This window comes from Echinococcus granulosus (assembly GCF_000524195.1).
Source record: "Echinococcus granulosus chromosome Unknown EG_S00002, whole genome shotgun sequence".
Classification (NCBI taxonomy): domain Eukaryota; kingdom Metazoa; phylum Platyhelminthes; class Cestoda; order Cyclophyllidea; family Taeniidae; genus Echinococcus; species Echinococcus granulosus.
The window spans coordinates 2,888,906-2,908,778 of NW_020170382.1; the positions used below are offsets into that span (position 1 = coordinate 2,888,906).

Genomic DNA, 19,873 nt, shown 5'->3' on the forward strand with positions numbered 1-19,873 from the left:
ACCGTGATGCAAAATTGGGTTCAAAAAAGGAACAGTTTTTGGTAGGTTTAAAGCAAACTCTCTAAAACCGCGATATACGAGCCATTATTGTTATATACATAAAGAATTTGTTCTTTTTAGGTATGCCTCTGAAAAATTCACACATTAAGTTATATGGCAGTGCTTCTGCTGCCTAATCGTCGTTTAAAATTCACACATTTTACACCAACGCCTACAGCTGCCTTTTAAAAATTGCTTTTCTTGTTTTGGTGAAGTTTTTGCAAATTTAGTTGATAAAAGACGGATATTTTAAATCTTTATTACTACCTGACAAACACAATCGTTACTCCAAAACTGCTTAGCCTTTGAGACCCACAGTAAGTTATTTCTATCATTTCTTAGAAAACCGGTTTTTCTTGATCATATTATTCTCTGCACCAGTTTTATTAGAGTGAATTACAAATGCTGCTATTATCGACCCCCGCGGCCTATTTCAAGTCTTCCCATGGCTGAGGTTGTCGAACGTAATGTTGAGGATAGTTTACCAGAGATTGTACATATTCGCCGAGCAAAGCTTTTCAACGAAGCAGAACTGAGGTACACCTTTCTACCAGAAAGTAAACTATTGGCTATTTCAGAGAAGTTGTTCGCCTTAGGAGACATCATGAATATAGTATTCAAAAGCGCAATAAACGACTCTCTGACTACGAGTCGTACATTGCAGCAGAACTTGGTATTCTACGACTTGTTATCATTCGGCGCCAAAAGACTATGGATTTCCGATTCAAGGACGAGATCGAGAGATCAATCATTACTCGGCTGGTTCGACTCCATAGGGTAATTCATCTCATCAGACTCATTATAATGCCCTACAGCAAACTTGCTACAGATTTCAGTCTCACATTGATGTTTGGATGCGGTTCTTGCTATTTAATCGGAAGCTTGGCCGTCATATGGCTGTCACCCGCCTTTGGGAGCGAATCCTGCAGGTTCATGGTCGAACTGATCCGCGTTTGTGGGCGGCCGCCGCATCGTTCCACTTAAATGAAGGTGCTCGTGCTCAGGCCCGCGCAATCCTGGCAAAGCTCAAAACCGAAAGGCATGCACTCACAATGGCCATAAAGAAAGTGAAACGGCTCCGCAAAAGCCCCACGTGCGCACAGGAAGGAGTAGCATTACGTAAGTTTGTGACAGATTCCTGCCTCATTTTTTGTACAGAAGATGCTTATTTTGTACTTCTAAACATTCTTGATGCCTAACACTTGTCTTTTGCTAGGCGTCTGCAATAACATTCCAAGCTTACAATTGTTTGCCCGTGCTTAAATCTGTATTTTATCATTATCTTTCGAATGCGTCTTTGGGTTGCTCTTTCTCAACATTTCTGATAAGTGTTTTGATATCAATTTTCCCATTTATCGGATATGGTAAATTTCATGCTACAGTTTTTGCTTTCCCTATTACACGCCTAGTAGATGGTTTTCACCTGTGTTGTGTTCGAAACAATCCTTCGCGGGTGTTTAGGTTTATCGAATTCATTTTAGTTTTTTCAACCGTTGTCCTAAATTTTAATTGGATTACCCTTTTTAAGTAAAATAAATGCGGGATTTAAACATTAGAATTTAGACTAAGTGCCTGCGCAGCCTTAAAACTGCTTTTTTGTATCCTGAGGATTTCAGCCTTTGTTCCACTGCAGTTGTGCATTTCGTTAAGAATTGTTGTTGGGGCTGTTTAAGTGTTGTTAGCTCATGTCTGTGGAGTCCTCTAGAATGGTAATAATGTGTTTCGGTTTTCTAAAAATGTTTGTTAAAACTAGGTATGCATTCTGTTTTAAGGAGAGAGGAATACTTCAAGTGCGGCTGATAACCATTTCGCCATAACCTCATAACGGCAAAATATCTTCGTATTAGATAGTTTGCATACAATTTTCTATATGTGTAATGATCGACCGTTATGAATTGGACTACATTTGCTTTTTCTTGAACTGAACTCTATTAAGTAAATGCAGTAATTTCAGTACAGCGAGTTCCCCTTTATTTGTAATGTACTTTCTTTAGACCACTAGATTTTTTTTTAAAAACTTGCGATATCGGAAGATTATGGGTGCCCATTGCCTGCGTTCTTCATAACTCAGTGTCCCCATGCGCTTGAGACTGTTTCCATGCTTTAAAAGGTTTGGAGACTCTTCATTTGCACAAACTGCTTGAGTCAATTAATCGCTCCGTTCACCTGGCGTGGGATCGCACCCACTTACGTGGGCTACGCGAGGCTCGACGTCTCTTGACTCAGGGCCTTGCCTTCAACGAAAATTCTGTCTTCCTCCTCCTTGAACTCCTCAAACTGGAGGGTTTGGCCGCTGACTTCTTCAAAAAGCGTGTTGCCAATAGACATCAAATGGCGAAGGACGAGCTGGAAGGTGAAGCCTCTGCTAGCAGAAAAATAATGGGACGGTACCGAAATATGCGGAAGGCGAAGGAGTCGGAGAGAGAGGATGCTGTGGCTTTTGTGAGTTTGTATATCGGAGGTTGGTCTCATGCTGTGATTAAAATACAGCGCTTTTGATTTTCACAAAAGATTAGATTGGTCCTAGGAGTTTTTGGTCATTTTGATAAATGTCTAACAGTTCATCTCAGATGCCTTGGGGTGTTTCAAGAGTTAGGCTGTTTCAGGTATCGTTTACACAATTTCTTCCTTTAGAAACGCAGTTTTTGGCATAAATCGGATAGTAGGAGACATAGTGTTATAGTAAGTCCCATTATGTATTTTAACCGCAAAATGTTTATGCATGCATTAGAAGCGAAGTTATTCTTGGAAGGTAGTCCCAATTTGTGGTAACGTTGCAGTTTTATTTACTGGCTTTTACCACCGTAATGCCTAGTTTTTTGAATGGGGTTGAATCCAGCTGAAGTTATTGCGAGGACGTTCTTATGTTCTTGAATTTGCTTTTCGCCCGCGTTCATGAGGCTCTTTTGCTACAAACCGAAGTTGTATGCGGGGGCGACTTGGATCTCATCGAACTCCAGTCCTGGTAATCAGTAAAGACCTTAGAGTATATGGCTTTGTTGATAAATGTATATGAACAAGCAACGAGAAGTAAGGAATGCAAACGCGTTAACGATTAGATGAGGGGGTTGCGGGCATCCTCAGCATCTCGACATCGATTTGGCGACAGCTTGCTTGTTTCGGGGATTCATGTAGTACTCCACATTCTCCACACTACCTAAAATTGGCAACTCGCGTCTGTTTTTTCTATACTAAATGTATATTCTTATCCATTTGGACCTTCAATTTCTTAATTTGCCATTTTAAGAAATCTAATTCATTTAGATCATTTCCTTTTGCTACCAATACCATTATACATGTTACTTAAAATACATGCGTAGTGTACCTTGTTTCTTCAATAGATGAATGAGGTAACTGAGGATGTGGACTCTGTCAAGTCTGGTGAAACGTTCAATTTGGTGCTTGAACGCTTCTCCGCATTCTCTAGTGCTAATTCAAATGATTTGGCGGATGCTTTGGAAATCGCCAAGAAATTTTCTTCCTTCACCGACAAAGCTATAATGAGGAAGTTATCAAATAGGTAACCTTATTGCTGGTTAACTGGCGACTTCGTTTTAAAGTACAATCCTGAATAGCACCATTATTTAAGAGAATTATGGGGCATACTTTCTGTTACGAGAACCTCGCACCCCATTTCAAAAACACTAAGTGACGCTTTGTTAAATTTTAGGCAGAAGGAGCTGCTTACATCTGAAGCGACTAAAGTGAAGATGGGACAAACGGTTCGTGTGCTTATTGTCACTTGTTTGCACTTAGTAATGTTCGCATTTTGTAAAAGCCTTTACGTTACTATGGTTTCCTACTTAGTCGTGTTTTGGCACGTACCCTTATTGTTCTGTTGCTATGACCCTCCAGCATTATGCATTTATTCCAATTTCGGGATTGTCGTCCTGTCGCCCAACAGCCAATAATCGTTTTATCCAAATTGTCAAGATAGTTGCTTTTTTATAAATCTAAATAAACTTTTCATCTACTGAAATATTTCCCATCTTGAGGTCAGGTTTTAATGCCTGATATTAAGTTAGGTAAATCGCACCTTAGGCTACCGGTAAACAAGGTACGAGACATCACTCAATGTTGGGACGATACCCATTAAGCAAAAGTTCCTTGTGACTGGATGTTAATTACCATTAAACTTTGGGATTCTGCAACAAATGTTTTCGCAAAACCCCTTTCTTTGTTTATCGCCAATCACGGCCCACCATGATTGCATAAAGCCTATTTTGCGCCTTTCATTGAGAATATGGGTAACTTTCTTCACTCCCGTTGTAAAACTGGATTTTCATTTTTTGAACACCGAAGTGCATATTGATTAACGTTTTACCAATAAGCATCATTTAATTCACTTTGCTTATTTTATTCCTTTCGCATAGTCGTATTAGCTTAATCCAAGTTAAGGTTTATTGTTCAAAATGTGGACAATTTTCGCAACTCATTTAAATTGCAGTGAAACACATATTCTTGTTTGATCGCTTAAATTTTAACTCATTTTGTCCATTCGTATTCCAAATGGACAGGTTTAATAAAATAAAAATACGTTAACATTGCTATTTTAACGTTTTATCTCCCCACAATTTTAATTTGCCCTATATGCTTGAATGTGTGTTAGTTGTTGATAGTAATTAACCCATTTGTTGAGTCTCGTGCCAGCATTTTTACTTGACAAAAATATTTCTTCATTGTTTTGCTCAATTTGCGTTAGGTTGGCCTTTAACTCATGCGACTCAAACGTAGTCAGCGCAACGATAGCTGAGTTCCTGGGTCAATAGCTCATTTCTTACGCAAGCTTAATGATTACTGGTTGAGAATGAATAGGTATGATGTGGTTTTTCACCTTTTGAAATGCTGCTTTTCACTCGTAAAATCCAGGCAGGCGTACATGATCCAAAATTGAAGTTCCGTCTTCTTGAAAAGTGAGCCGTCCTAGCTTTGACATGGCTTTATTTACTTGCTTAAATTTTGGTGACCATTAGAAAATCAGTTACTGAATATAACTAATCGGAGTTTTGGACTAACGGATTGTAGAGACCCGGCTTAAGTGTGGCTCATGTCCAAACTCATTCTGGTTTCTTGGCTTTCACAATTCTAGTTTTATCTGTAAATTTTTTGTCGAAATGCCAACTGCATCTGCCTCTCGTTGGCCGATAACTTGCCATCCGATTTGTTTTATTGGATAAATTAACAAGGGCTGAACATTAATGCAGTCTTACACCCCATTTTCCGCTGTTATTCCTTTTCTATGGTATCTGATTCTCCTCCATCTCCTGCTTATGGGAAAATAACTTTCAGTATAACGAAAAAAACGAGGGTGGTTTACAATCGGTTTACAAGTGTAAGGGGTCTGATCTTGTTAGATCACTGAAAGGGCGCACGCCACAGCGCCGCTGACAGAGGATATTGCTGCCTCAGCGGTGCAACGTCACAGTGAGCTAATGCGTCTCCTCGATGCCGAAGGCGTGGAGGCTGCGTTGGAGTCTTGGGACACCTGGTATCACGCGCCTGGCGGTTCCAACGATCTCCTCCGGGTAGCCGATCCCTCTGCCGACCCCTGGTGGATGCGTCTCCTCACTGCACGCATCTACATCCTTGTGGTGGCTAGGATGCTGTACAAGTCAACCCAGCCGACCAATACAGCGACGACGTCAAAGGAGGATGTGACGGAGGTGGTGCGCGCTTACCAGGAATTCCGTCTTAAGCAGGAGGCGCACGTTCGCAAAACGAGAGCCCTAATGGACACCTTGGCCGCCTCCAACTGGGGCTCTAAAGTGCCCGGTAATCGGGCAATACCTTGCACTCTTATGTTTACTTGATGACGTTCAACTTCTCCCTTTTTATTTACGTTTGATGGAGTCTAGCTACTAGCAATTAGGAAGAAGTTAAAATGTATCCGCATCTACCATTACGGTTAGCCAATCAATGTGTTGGTCCCAATTTGTGTCTCCGAGGTTAAGGTTACCTGTCAGGGTGGAAATTCTCAAATAACAATAATTAATCAGATGGCCACCTCTACCCTAAGCCGTTTCTAGTTTGCGGCACTTGAATTTATGCATGTTTCCTCGATAAGCAGTTTCCTTAAGCATTGGGAACGATAGGCCCCTACAAAAGTAAGAGCCATCAACGCGAAATGTGATTTATTCTATCATCCTTTTTAACACTCAGGGAAAACGGATCGGACTTAAGTAACATAAAATCCCTTCAGAATCCGAAATATTCTCCGAGTAGGCTTCGCAAAGTTTTAATATTACATCAGATGATGCCTCCTTGGACTGGAGATGCCGCTTCCTTTTCGATTGGTATAACAAATGGAAGATCAAACGGATTTGTTGCAAAAACCCGAGGGATTTTAGGGCGTTGGCAGTTTTTGTGTAATCAGGGTGAACCTGAAACAAATTACACTTGATCACTAAACTGGCATACTGCGCTTCTTAAGCTGTTAATGTATCTAATGCAATTTACCTGTTAGATTTCTCCGATCAGTAAATCGCAAATGAGTCTGATTAACGTTGGGTTCACACACGGTTAGAACTAGTCAGATGTACATGCTCTTTCCGGTATAAAAATTATATGAGCGAGTGTACACTTTTACTGCCTAGAATTTTGGCACCTCTACATGGAATTTGAGGCGAAGCTGGGCGACTGCTCACGATTGCCTTCGCTACGGTGGCGGGCTGAAAAGTGTTTGGAGGAGGGCCCACGTGTCAAGTTCTTCGCCGTCCTTACAGCCGGTGGCCCGAAGGAGTTCTTGTAAATAGGTGACATTAGAGAGCAGAATAAAAGAGCCGATCGGATTTTGTTGACTTCTCAGGTCTACGGATGGGGAATCGTTAGCGGGGATTTTCGTACTGCGATTACGCTACTGAACGGGGATGGTCGATAACGTTGGGAGTTCCCGTTGTTCACGTACTGCCGTCACTGTAGGTTATAGACTTCCACCGTCACGGCATTCTATTGGAAAGAGGCCGCCTGGTCTCTTATCTTGTATGACATTTAAGGGTGATTCGTGGGAGTTAACTCACGTGATTTTGGAATAAAGACTTGCTTATTTGCAAATTGGAGCGCAGTCGCAGTGGTGATTTTTTGTGATGTCTGCAAATATGGTGAGAGGGCTGCTTCTTAAACCCTATTGAGTTGAAGCGGCTGTAATGCATAGCTTTCCAGTCTGACCTGGTGGCCGTTGGTACGAGATCTAGCCGGGGAAACCCAAAGTGTTGTGTGGTCTAATGTTGTCATGTCTTCATTGACCGCTTGGCTACTTCAAGTTAGTATTGTTCCTTTCTTTGGTCGACCAGATCTTCTGAACCTTTAGTGGGTGGTTCTGGCTGAAATTATGCTGTCAGATGACTATAACTTATTTTAACCATATTGTAACCAGGGTCATTAGTTTGTCAGTGATACCGGGAGTCGTTCATCTCCCTTACCTTGTTGATCTACCTCAGAGGATCTGAAATTGTTGTGGTGGAGACCGCACGGAGTCTGAGACTTGTTGTGTTTTAAATTGTCCCTGCCAATTCCGCTACTGCCTTCGGCTTAATCGTTCATCTTGGTTTCAATTGGAATCTCCTATGTGACTCGTAATTAAGACTGGAACCAGCTGTTGAAACGGCAATCCTCATGTTACATAGCACCATGTTGTCAAGGTAATGCGTTAGATGCAAGTTTAAGAAACACCTCCAATTTCAAGTTGAGACAATTATTGTAATTAGGCCAAAGGAAAGTTATGCTAACAATGAAATGGAGTCGGGGTTAAAACATTTAGATCTGCTCAGGAGCACCCGGAACAAAAGTGGGAAGGTGTGTTTTGTAGTGTTTTAAACACGAGTTCGTGCGATTGTGAATATTAATTTGCTTTTATTAATCCGTTTTAGGCGGTTTAGGTGAATGGCACCTATCCCAATAGTTAGTAAATATTTGGCCTTTAGCTTATCCTCAGAGTAGAGTTTAAAGTAAATCAGTAGAAGTGTTATGTTAGCTTAATTCACAAAGCATTTTGAAACGGCACAAGCAAATGATAAAGTAAAACTCCGATTCTGTGCGTGTATGGATGTGATACAGTGTATATGGCGCATCGGGAGAGTGCTTATTGCAGTTAGGAGGTTTGTCGAAGCGTCCTTGTCAAAGTCTAGTCCCTCGTCAAAACTTCGTTCTCCCCCTCATCCTCCTCCGCAGTCATATCGCCTCCAAAGGCGTCGTTATCTTCACCACCCGTATCCATTTCAAAGTCCTTATAATCATCAGCACCACTGGCGGTTTTTTCGTCCTTTTTTGCACTATTTATGGAGGTAGGTCTGCTCAGCTGATGATGCTGCTTCAATGATCTTGAACGTAATGAACAGTGTTCAGAACGCGAGCGCAACACGCAGACGGGTTTTCTTAGCTGCGACGATGCGGGACGTAAAAGGTTACCTGAGTGACGGCGGCTATCACGACGGCTCTTCAAGGAGCTTGTGGTAGCTTCCATCCCATCTGGCATTTCGCTGTTGGCAAAAGTAGAGATGGTGTGGTCTGAAGCATCCTTTGCGTCATCCCTGAAGTTCCTCGCCCCAGATGTCTCCTCGTCAATCTCCCCCTTCTTATTATCGCCCTCCCGACTCACAATACGCAGCGACTGCCCGATCCATTGTACTTTGTCCACGAACTCCTCTTTCATCAACTCAAAACACATTGAGAGGAGAGCCAGGCCCACTACGCAGTAGAGTGCTCCCACTAGTAGTTCTGTGATCGTCTCCGGCTTAAGAAAATTTCATTTTAAAGATCATTTATAGCCTTCAACTTATCGCGACTTATTGAGGAAGCATTCTACTTAATACATAATTAGTATTAACATGTTATGAAAGTCTTTAATTTCTATTTTGCCTGAATTAGACCTTGCAGTTAGAGCCGACTAGATTGTTCCGTTTTTATGATCAAATTTTTAGGATAAGCTCTAATCCTCACAAATAACTTTTTCTCCCATGTGCAGACTGATTGTTGTTCATCAAAGCATTTAAACTAGAGTGACTATTTTTGAAGCACAGCCATTATGTGCTAGGCCATGTTATATCGGAGCACTAAATGAAATTGGTCAAAATATCCCTTAGGTAAAAAGTAGGAAGTTTTACCCTAACCAGGTTAAGGTGCTCAACACATCTGAGAGTTGCATTTTCTGTCTTAAAAATAGGTCCAACTGTTCCAATTAAAAGTAGCTTAGGCAGTACGAGAAAAAGTACAAGCGGTCAGAGCCTACACGTAATGCTGAGCTGATGCATTCTAACGAACTATGCACAAACCTTTGGTGCAAAGTTAAGTCAATACTAATGCAACTCCTTCGTTCTCTCGTGAATCCCGTAACCAATATCACTCAATTGGATGTTGTACTTTTATTAGTAGTTTTGGTCTCGTTTACGGCCTACATTTTATGTTGACTACACAAGTTTAAAATCCTACGACTACTAGGGCTTGGTATAAAGCAGTCCTCGTACTTAAAGGTTATACGAACGTAAAATAGAATTGTCTGGTCCTGAAACGCGGTTGGTATTTGATGATATAACGAAAATCATTCGGTTTTTGGCATTTTAGTTGCCTATCCACCCAGAATAAGCCATAGACTCACCCCAGGTACATACTAATAGTACTGGTTATAAGTGATTTCACTCGTAACCGTCAGTAAATCACTTTCGATTATTATGCAAATTACAATTAAATAACTAGTATTTATACCTTATACTTCCAATTCGACTTCAATATCTTATCGATGCTATTGGTCATTATGTTGTCTCTGGTTCTCTGCTTTCTGATCAGTGAGGTTAGTTATTCTAAATGAGCCTTCTTACCTTGTCGAAACGACCGTTTCCGGGAACAAGGTCACCGAAACCGATGGTGGAAATGGTGATGACAGCAAAATAGGCACCATCGATAGGAGTCCAGTCGGTTTCCCAGATGTGGAATAGGAGGGCGCCAACTGTCACGTAGCCCAGGATGACCAGCATTACAATGGTGATCGGAATCCCAGCATCTTCGGTGTCTTGAAACTCGCGATAAATCTCCCGCACTTCATCGTCTTCATCTGAGTCATCGTCAAATACCATTGGAGTCATCTAAAAGAAAGGTCATTGCAGAGCTTTAATTTACAATCCCGCTGGTATCGCTCTCTTAGCTATATGAAAACTTTGTTGAAAGGCAAAATGATTTTAATCTGATGAAATTAAATTAAGCGAGAATAAATTTTAGTTTTTGGGAGAATTGTCAGTACCTAATCGGATTATTCACGTACTTTTAACCGCGGATGGAGACATTTTACTTCTATTCATCTACCCCAACTGCTACTAATACCATTTTATCTGAATTTTTTTGTTAAATCAAACTTTAGGTATTCCCTTCAGTCGCCGCGTTTCACACTTCCATTTTGGTGGCATGGTCTTCCTCCTAACCTTTCTGTACACAGATAGTAAATGTTCAACATTGGTGTGACTTGTTCCAACCTCATAGAAGGCCCGGGTGCTAAGTCCATAAGGCTTACTATGTTTGCAAAGCGGTGGACTGGTAAATAATAAGCCATATGAAGTCACATGTGTAACTATTTCCAAAAAATCGCGCATTTCTTTGGAAACGCCACTCTTAAAATCCAGTGAAATGTTTAGTTTTAAGGTTCCCTAAAAAATTATACCCACGCAACAAATTTAATCACATATGTAAAGGAAAATATGTAACTGTATTATCAAGACCATGAGTTATATTTATGTCTGGTTAATTTTTTGCCCATTTAACAATGCACAAAATCATTAAATGGTTTTGTTTTTGGAAATAAAACCCTGTGAGTAGGAAGTCTACTTGGCTTAACCATATATTAAAAATGGTAAGGATTATTGCTAGAGAAGTGGGTGGTAAAAGGTGGATTTCTTGGCAAAATACTGGAAAAATGTAGGCAGCACCAAATTTATTACTGGATCGAATCAGTGAACTAAAAGACCACCCAAAACAGGCACAAAAGACTTGTTTACTCATTTCGATCCAACTTATATCCTCGAGGGATTTGACATCCCCATCACTTAGTACCAGCGTTTAAATTTCCGCCCTCCTAACTAACCCTGGGCGGTGGTATCGGTTCACCACGAAGTTTAGCCTGCAACTCCATGTGCCGACGCAGATCTTCCTGCAGCCGAATGAGTCGCAGATGGCGTTTGTTGCGACGCCGAATCCAGGTATCGCGGAAACAGCGACAACAGCAGATGTTCATATAGGTGAGGCGGAATAGGTAGGCCAGCATCTGACCGATGCTGCCCAGGTAGATGAGCAGCAGAGGAATGCCCAGAATGCAGTAGAACACGCACACCAGTCGACCCCATTGGGTTGTTGGAGCCACGTGGCCGTAGCCTTGACAGTGACGACAATATAATGATTATTTATTTTATAGGCGATGCTATTCATTGCCATATTCGTTGCATTCAAAAGTATAGCCAGAAAGCAAGGTGACGTTGCATTTCTTTCAATCAGTCAGGATTTGATTCCTGCAAATCGTATCAAATGCTCGCATTTCAGTTTTGTTTATTTAAGGACAGCTTCAGTGATTAACGAATGATGTAAGGTTATTTATATGTAAGGATAAAATAAACAAATTCTCTACTGAATTCTGTTGATATATGCCGTTATGCTCAATGCAAGGGTCAGTTAAAAATATTCACTCATCGGTACTCTAAATTATTTGCTCGCCTATAAACATCCGGGATGTAAATTTCATTTTAAAAGATAATATACTCAAAATTAGGTAAAGCAATCAAAAAGTCCAGCTTCATTTAAATGAAAGCGCACTACTAGTTGAACACACTGCTGCATCACATTTATAGTGGGTCGTGCTTATGAGTTCGCAAGGCTCACAAAACTCCCATGACCACATCCGTGTAAGTTTATTACAAATTAGCAGGCAAATTTGTCCCTCATTTTCCTTTAATTCGGGTGATACTCTTAATTTTTTTACTAGATTTTGTTATTTCAGGGACACGTAGAACTAACGAGTTACTCCTTTTGAACCTTGCTTCAGATTGCTATCTAAGGAATTGAGTTGACAATCTTTATTTGCGCTCGGGGGGCATAAGCAAAAGAGCAACAATAATCGTGTGGCTCAAACTGTACGCAAATGAATCGGTACTGGCACACTAATGGTGATTTTACAAGGCAGGTGCCAATAAACGAATTAAACTACATCATTGTTTTATTTGCAAGCCTTTTCTATCGAATAGGCAATATATTCTATAAACCCTTTTAAGATGTCTAGATATATTCTTTATTTAAAAGCCCATATGTAAGCATAATTTAAGTTATTTATAAATAAAAGAGCGATAATTGGAATTCGGCCTAGTACATTTAATACATAACATGTTGGTGAAGGGGGCACTATGGGTCTCCGCCATTTGTACTTAAGCCGGGTGGGCCGGTCTCCGGGCCATGCCCGTAGCTCCGATCTCTACTGGATGTTGAATAGATATGTTCTGCCTAAATGTTATACCTTATTTCATTTTTAGGGCAGTATCGGGGCGCTAGAGTGATGACAAATAAAAAATAACTAGAAATACGGCGGCCTAAATGGAATGGCACGCCGGATTAAGGATTCACTTATTGGGCAGTGTCGATTGAATGACAGTGGATTAGTGATTTGCAAAAGCGAAGAAAATATGAAGCTGATTTTACTAATTACAATCAGAAAACACAAAAATGTTATAATGTTAAGGAAAGGTAATAGTACCAGAAGTATTATCTGAAAATTTATAACAAGGAACCAAATTTGGTATAAAATCCTTATTTTTTTAAACCAAATTCCGAGTGATTAATTACAAACGCTGAATCGTAATCTGAAAACGTGCTCTGGGCATGAGCTACAGCACAGCTCTTGAAGTGCTTACCAATGGTAGTGACAACAGTGGCGCAGAAGTAGAGTGCATTGACCCAGTTCCACTTGGATCCGAATGGTTCAAGGATATTAGAACAGTTGCGACTGGGCGGGAAGTCGAGAGCAAACAGCGCCTCCGCAAAATCGATTAGTGAGTTCTCCAACTGCATAGCCACCACGTCCTTCGACAGGCCCGAGTTTACGATGCCCGTGGCTCGTAGAACCGAGGTGTTTAACTTCTCCCTGTATAGTGCGTACGTTGAATAGCAGGCCTCCAACTCATTCCCTTGCTCAAGATACCGGAAAAGACACGCTCCTGCGATAAGGTAGAGGCAGAGGAGAATCAGAGTGCCCACTGCTGAGGTTAGCACCTTGATGGTTTTTTGGAAGCATCGGGTAATATCTCTAGAGTAATTATCCTCCACCACTTTGTTCACTGGTTTGCCATCAGCGTCGAGCACTTCACAAGCCAAGGAGGCCTCGAAACCGTAGTCGTAGTTGTTAGCAGCGCCCAGCATCATTCAGAATGGGTGAATGAGTGAGTTGACGGAGCACATTCATGGTTGGCATTGGAAACAGGAGGAGTTAAAACAGAGGCTTTGTTCCATGTAGCGAAATACTGCAAGCGGAAAAGACAAAAGAGGGGAGGGGAAAAGAATAGACGAGCATGCAATTTAAGAAGATAGGACAAGAGAAGCTGAAGAAAGCAGTTGCATACACTCATTGAGAAGGAAACAGCAATAACTTGAGAAATTGTCGTGGTCTAATTTTATAAGGCACTCCATTAGATCAGGGCCAATTTACCAGTAAGATTGCTAAAAAAGCCCCATGTTACAGTTCTGCTTAGATAAAAACTACTGACAGTGAGTAAATGGGTGTTAAAAACTGTGGCCTTACGTTTTATGCAGATCTTTGCGACTTTCAACTGTCATTCGTGAAGCTGGTATGCTCTCCGCATCTCTGGTAGTTGAAAAACCGATACTGATAGTTAAGGAGTATTGAAATTGGAAAATCCATAAGGAGAAATGAGCAGAGAATTCAATTCTTCAAAGTTATGCCGAATAATGCGTTTAATTAAATGACTTTTTAGGTAAGTGTCTTCTCGAATAGCGAAGAATATGCGAAATGGGCTCGCTACTGAGGATCTTCCAGCCTCGCGTAGTACAAATTAGGTGAATTACCTTACTGAAGTTTATAGTGAGAACGAAATATTACAATCAGTTAATTCGACGGAGCACATAGCTATCATTCCGATCTAGTGCCCTGCTGATTCAAAAAATCAAGGTCTGATGCGTGATCTTGGCTCATGGGAGGTTTCGCAGTTCTCAACTAAATTGTATTAGCCAGTACAGAAAAGCGATTATTAAAAGCGCTGAGAACGTCGCTCGAAGAAGAAAAGAGGGTATTCAGCAGAACAATGTTTGTTTTAATTTTAAATTTATCGGTGCGAATTCTTCAGTCTCTGCTGTTCGTGTATTCATCTACTTCAGAGTAGGGTCCCAATTTCTGGTACACTGCTAAAAGCTCAATCTTAACATGATGGCAGAAGAGCATAAGGTGTGGGTAGAAGAATCTGAATCTACCCACCAATGGTAGCAACAACGGCCATGAACTAATTAAAAAGTTCGTTACGAATCTGTCGAACTTTCCTGCATGAAGCTACCAATTAGGCAAAACGCAACACCTCCTCCACTTCTCTACTAGATGCATAGAACCCAGATGGATATGCCTTGGCAGCACTGAAGTGATAAAAAGTGACAAAAATGTGTAGATGCGAAGCCTTACCCCAACGAAACTATTTCAATCCCCTTCCTTTATGAAATGTCTGCTTTTAAACCAATATTTTTACTACTAGCAACGAACATGCGAGACGGCCTACAGATTGTCTTTTTCCCCAATACAGTCCCCAAACAGGACTAAACACAAGATGCAGTGGGATTATCAAGAGGGATCGGTGATGCTGCAGTCAGATATCATCTGAGTTTCATGCAAATTCCATGGTTGGTGCAGCTGGTTCGTGGGTTCTTTTCTCGCAGCACTGACCGCATTGTGACGGCCAATCCAAAAGGTTGACGGAGAGGCGCGCCATGAACGACATTCAGGTATAGTGCCTTAAGTGCCCGCGAACCAAGACGAAGTGTTAAACAAACAATCACAATGCTACATTGCTCCTCTTCTATTTTGTTTTTCAACCAGACAGAATAACCTTCTGGATATGCTAGTATCTCTTCAATTCTTATGTACGCCGGTAGTACATTTTCTGTCCTATAAGCATGAGCCCATTCAACTTCAGGAAAGACTCGGAAGGCAACAGAATCATGGCCAGTAAAAGACCGACTGAAGTCGTGTATTCAGAGTTTAAGTAGCTTCGCTTTGAAAAACTGATTAGCACTATTAGTCATAATCCAAAACTTTTTAATTCGCCATTAGATTTAAGAGAATGGGTATCAATCCATTTTTCCCCATCCTTTCTAGAAACGTACTTACTAATGATGCTCTACTTCCATCTGGTTTTCCCTAAACCATTTTAATCTTCATTTTTAATCAAAAACAAATAAACTGCAATAAAAATGCTAAAATTCTTAAAATCAGTCACATACAAATGCAACCGTTACAAGTTGCTGTTATTTCAAACACTACTGTTGAAGCTTATGAGCTCTGCCAACAAAATACAAAATATGCCAGAAACTAAAACCAAAATATCAAAATTCTTTATTTATATTCTAAAGCACTTTTCAGTACTAATAAACAAAACTCAAGTTTATCAATTGTATTGTTTTAAGCAATTACTGTCGCGTTTACAACTCGGAATGATCGTTTGCACCGAATACAGAACACCCATTTGGGTATGGCAATAATTCTGCAGAACCAACGCAGAGTTGTTGCAGCAGGGATAATAAACACGTGACGGAAATGGTATCATATGCTCAGATACTTAGTTTTTGTAGGTTACTCCTATTGCTTAGTTGATTGGGGCGTTCTTATGTTTTCTGTTATTACGTCAGGTGGCCCAAACCCGTTGCCTTCGAGGTGAATTCACCATGAGAAACGTTCTATGAGGACAGTGCCTGTGTGGATTATCGTCGTAGTGTGTGGATTTTTTTGCATCATGTAATCATTACTTGCCTACTTGTAATGTTCATGGCACATTGCCAAGACTTAATTTTAACCTGGATAAATTATGTCATCTTTTATGGACTAAGAATCAAGTGCATTTTTAATGTGCCATTTAAGTCCACATTAAGCTATGGTTTTATTGTCAAACATTGAGTTGCTTTTCATCCTCCGGGTTTTTTGACTCTTTCAAATGCACTATGGTGTAAAAATGATTCCAACTGGTTTTATTAACTTTGAATCAAACCAAAAGCACATTTGTTTTGATGGCACTGAGCATTTTACACATAAATTCAAGGTACTTATGAAATAAAGTGCTTTTCGGAAAAGACCAATTATGTGTATATGTTTGACCATACATGCTGAATTACCCTAGTATTTGTCGGATTCTTCTAATTTTTTTTTCCTGTTTTGAAGCATGAAATATTTGGAGTGCTTCAAATATGCGTTCAAAGTCATTTCATTTCAATTCATGCATCTAAAAATCCACCAATATCAGGCCGGAGTTTTATTTTGCCACACATCCGAAAGTAGAAACTACCTGTATGAAAAAACAGTGACTAACTTGGTGACAATTTTTTTTTCAAAGGCAATGAACTGTGGAACATCAATCAATGAAGAACCGAAGGAATGTAAATTCATATACTATTTCTTTTCTTCTAGTCAATTGAGGCAAAAGTGGTGAAGTTATGAGCACTAGGTTAGCTAATCGGAGTTTGTGAAGTAAAGTATATGTGTGCTTGTGTAGAGTGCGCTTTTGTGTAAATGGTGTAACGCTTGTGTAGACGTCAGAAATTTTCCATTTTCAATTTTGTAATACTGCGCCTACGATACAGCATAGCGCATTTGCATTTGTGAATGGGAATTTCGCCCTTGCCTGATTTCTGTTAGAGCTTTCAGCCACAATTGGCTGCGAAATTCATCTCTTGGGACAGATCGACGCATTAAAAGGCAGTGAGCAATTAAGAGTGCGTCAACCACTATTCATGCGTGTGAAAATGCCGAAATGCGCTGTGGGTTGGATGGAATGGGTTTTACTTAAAGTGAGCAGTTTTATGGCTCATATCTATCACATAATAAAATGAGACTCAAGGGAAAAGTTGCCAATTACTTACAAGGCATTTTAAAAAGACTTGTTTGAAAGTCATAGTTAATAAGACGAAGTTAAGATTCATTAAAAAATCAAGGGGAGCCAACAGCTTAAGGGAGTAGTTGAAGCATGCAAAACTCTCTTAATGTGTTCGCATGATGCGTTTTTTCCTAATCAAACACGTTCGGCCTTTCACTCCATCACTGGTTTGATTCGCATCGGAGCACTTGGGTTTTTCCAGGCTACGGTTTGTGTAGACTTGAATCTAACGCATTATAATAGAGTTCTTTGCGGGTAAATCACTCCTACAACTATAAATCAGGCCTTGCAACTCGAACTGCACTGATTCACATTGGCTGTGAAGCTGTAAAAGTGTAATTCAGGTGGCTTACTGGTGGTAAATCCACCCTACATTAAGCAGCACCTTCGTAAGTGAATGCTGACATGAGATTCGGAGGCACAGCAAGGGGCAAACTGGTTAGGAGTTCCCAGTGTTATGTGGTACTACTTTATTGTAACCATACAAGCAAATCATTGGAATAATTACTGATTAGAGCATTAACTAGTATATTCATCAGCCCTTTTCAGGTATATACAAAATCTCAAACAACACTTCAATATTTTGGATAAAGGGATTTCGTGGAATTTTGATCAAAATGGTGTAAAATAATTAATTAACTAAATTAATTTCTTAAGAACTCTGTCTGCATCAATCTACTCATAATCATCGAAATCAGCCAGTATTTCAAACTTTGTTTAAAATGGCAATTTAGATGATTAAAATTTGGACGTTCAAATTGGGATTATGTGCTACTCAATTTGTTGTTAAAATGAGAGTGGAGTTTAGGATTTCCTTTTAAATTTTCAGAAAAAAGCCAATTTTATGAATGGAAATAGGCAACTTATGTTTATCCGTCGACCTAATATGTAAGCATTGGGGTTTACCGTTCGATTGATGAAGGACGGAGAATTAAGGCGCCTGCTGTATTTCCCACGCATATATTCATCTGGCTGACCAGTTTCCACAAATCCACAAGGCGAGTAATCATGTCTACCTAATTTAACATTTAAGTGCCACTTCAGCATCGTCCCCTCTCTTACCTCATCAAGATACTGTAGCATTTACTCTAGGTTGATCAACAACCACAGGCCCCAAATGATGTTTCATTAAGGTCTATGCAATTAGAAAATCGAAAAAAAGTAGTCGTTATGGGATTAAAACGTTTTATTTCAATCTTATTGTCTTAAGCCTAACCAATCTGTCCACAACGCGATTTGAAATAACTGCACTTTTGCCATTGTTATTTTTCAGCAAATTTTAAAGAACATTAACGTAAATTTTTTTGAAAGGTCGGAGTTTCAGAAAATGCGTTAGCTGAGGGAATACTTTGCTGAAGGGGAATTTTGAAATGCGTTGAAGACTAAATTTAATTACGTTTTACCGTAGCTAGGATACATTAATTACAAACGCAATTTGCATCCCTGTTGTAAACATTACTTATCTATTCCAGTTTCATCCATCTTAATTATGTTGGCTCAAAGAGAAAAATTTGTCTTCCCTTATTTTCTCACTGAATTCGGTCGGCTTTTTATCTATGAATTGGTTTATTTCTCACTGACCGCTTTTAGTGCCAGTTTTTTTTGGGAGAAATAAGGACTGCACGATTTGCGGTTTCCTAAACGTCCCATTATAACATTACTTTTACATAATATTTACTGTGCAGTAGCTTTTGTTCACTCCCTATTTTTTTACATTTTGTGAAATTGTGCAGAGTTCTAGTGTGCGAAATACTTTCATCAACTCGAAATTGATTCTCTAAATTTTTCATTCGTGCTATTCAATTTCGAAGAACACAATAAAACCTACTAGCTTTTTAAGCCACTTTAATCGAACAGTTTTGTATTTTTTCAAACAATAAATTCCATGAGACGCATTTAACAATAAGCGCTCTCAGACTTTCAGTGGGTGCAGTCTAACTGTTGGTCATATAATCTCAAACATAGGTCAAAATCTACATCAAACACGATTTCTTATTTTATTTCCAAAGTGCATTCATTTGCATGCATAATTTAAATATACAAACAAGGAAAGAAAAATGAAGTACATTTGCTTGTAGCGATGGGCGATGAGCAGGTAAGGGTCACTTAAGTCGCTACTATGCCACCTTTCTTTGACTTCTTTTCAAAGAGTCTTCTGAAGCCGTGTCGACGTTTGGGCACCGGGGAAGAGGGCAGCATGTCGGAGGTGTAGATCTTCTGCTGCGGAGCAGCAAGAGGACGCTCATGGGCCTGTTTCTGGTGACCACACATTCTATCCATCGTTCGAATCTCTGGCATGATTGCTTTGGTCTACTGTGAGTTTTTTATGAGCTTCTGAAGGGAGCAGGTATAGCGTTTTAGAAGGCACTGCCAAACACTCTGTATTATGTATACTTAAGTCACTGCATTTCAACCAATGTCATTGACCACGCAGGGCAGGCTTACTTGTCGTGTGATTCTATTGGTGCTGTCGCTTTGGTGCTTAATAAACTGTGACGTCGTAACCTAATGAAGAATCACGCTCCAGCGAACTCCCCGACTATTACCTTTGCATCACGTGGGTGTTTGTGATATTTTAAATAAGCATGAGGGACTGCTGATAATCAGTCAGAATGGGTTTCTGAATTTTATTATTAAAAGCGTAATGATTAAAGAAATAGCCAATAGATGTTAGAAGAACTTAATGTGGTACAACGGTTTTTCTTTAAGAAGGTAAGCAAACAAATCAGCCA

The 19,873-nt window shown here is 40.0% G+C and overlaps 2 protein-coding genes across 2 annotated transcripts; one reads left to right on the forward strand and one right to left on the reverse strand. All coding sequences in view use genetic code 11, as the record gives it.

Moving 5' to 3' along the window:
• Window positions 1-484: 484 nt before the first annotated feature.
• Window positions 485-7,533, forward strand: EGR_00644 (U3 small nucleolar RNA-associated protein; the record flags this gene model as incomplete). Its single annotated transcript, XM_024489893.1, has 9 exons — window positions 485-576; window positions 618-816; window positions 855-1,158; window positions 2,150-2,481; window positions 3,381-3,559; window positions 3,710-3,761; window positions 5,394-5,811; window positions 6,633-6,783; window positions 7,476-7,533. 9 exons carry the CDS (start codon window positions 485-487, stop codon window positions 7,531-7,533), a joined length of 1,785 nt encoding a protein of 594 aa, XP_024355890.1.
• Window positions 7,534-8,158: 625 nt separating this feature from the next.
• Window positions 8,159-13,416, reverse strand: EGR_00645 (Potassium channel subfamily K member protein; the record flags this gene model as incomplete). The annotated part of the gene is made up of 4 exons (XM_024489894.1): window positions 8,159-8,767; window positions 9,849-10,112; window positions 11,102-11,388; window positions 12,912-13,416. The coding sequence occupies 4 exons, from the start codon at window positions 13,414-13,416 to the stop codon at window positions 8,159-8,161; spliced, it is 1,665 nt and encodes a 554-aa protein (XP_024355891.1).
• Between the last annotated feature and the right edge of the window lie 6,457 nt (window positions 13,417-19,873).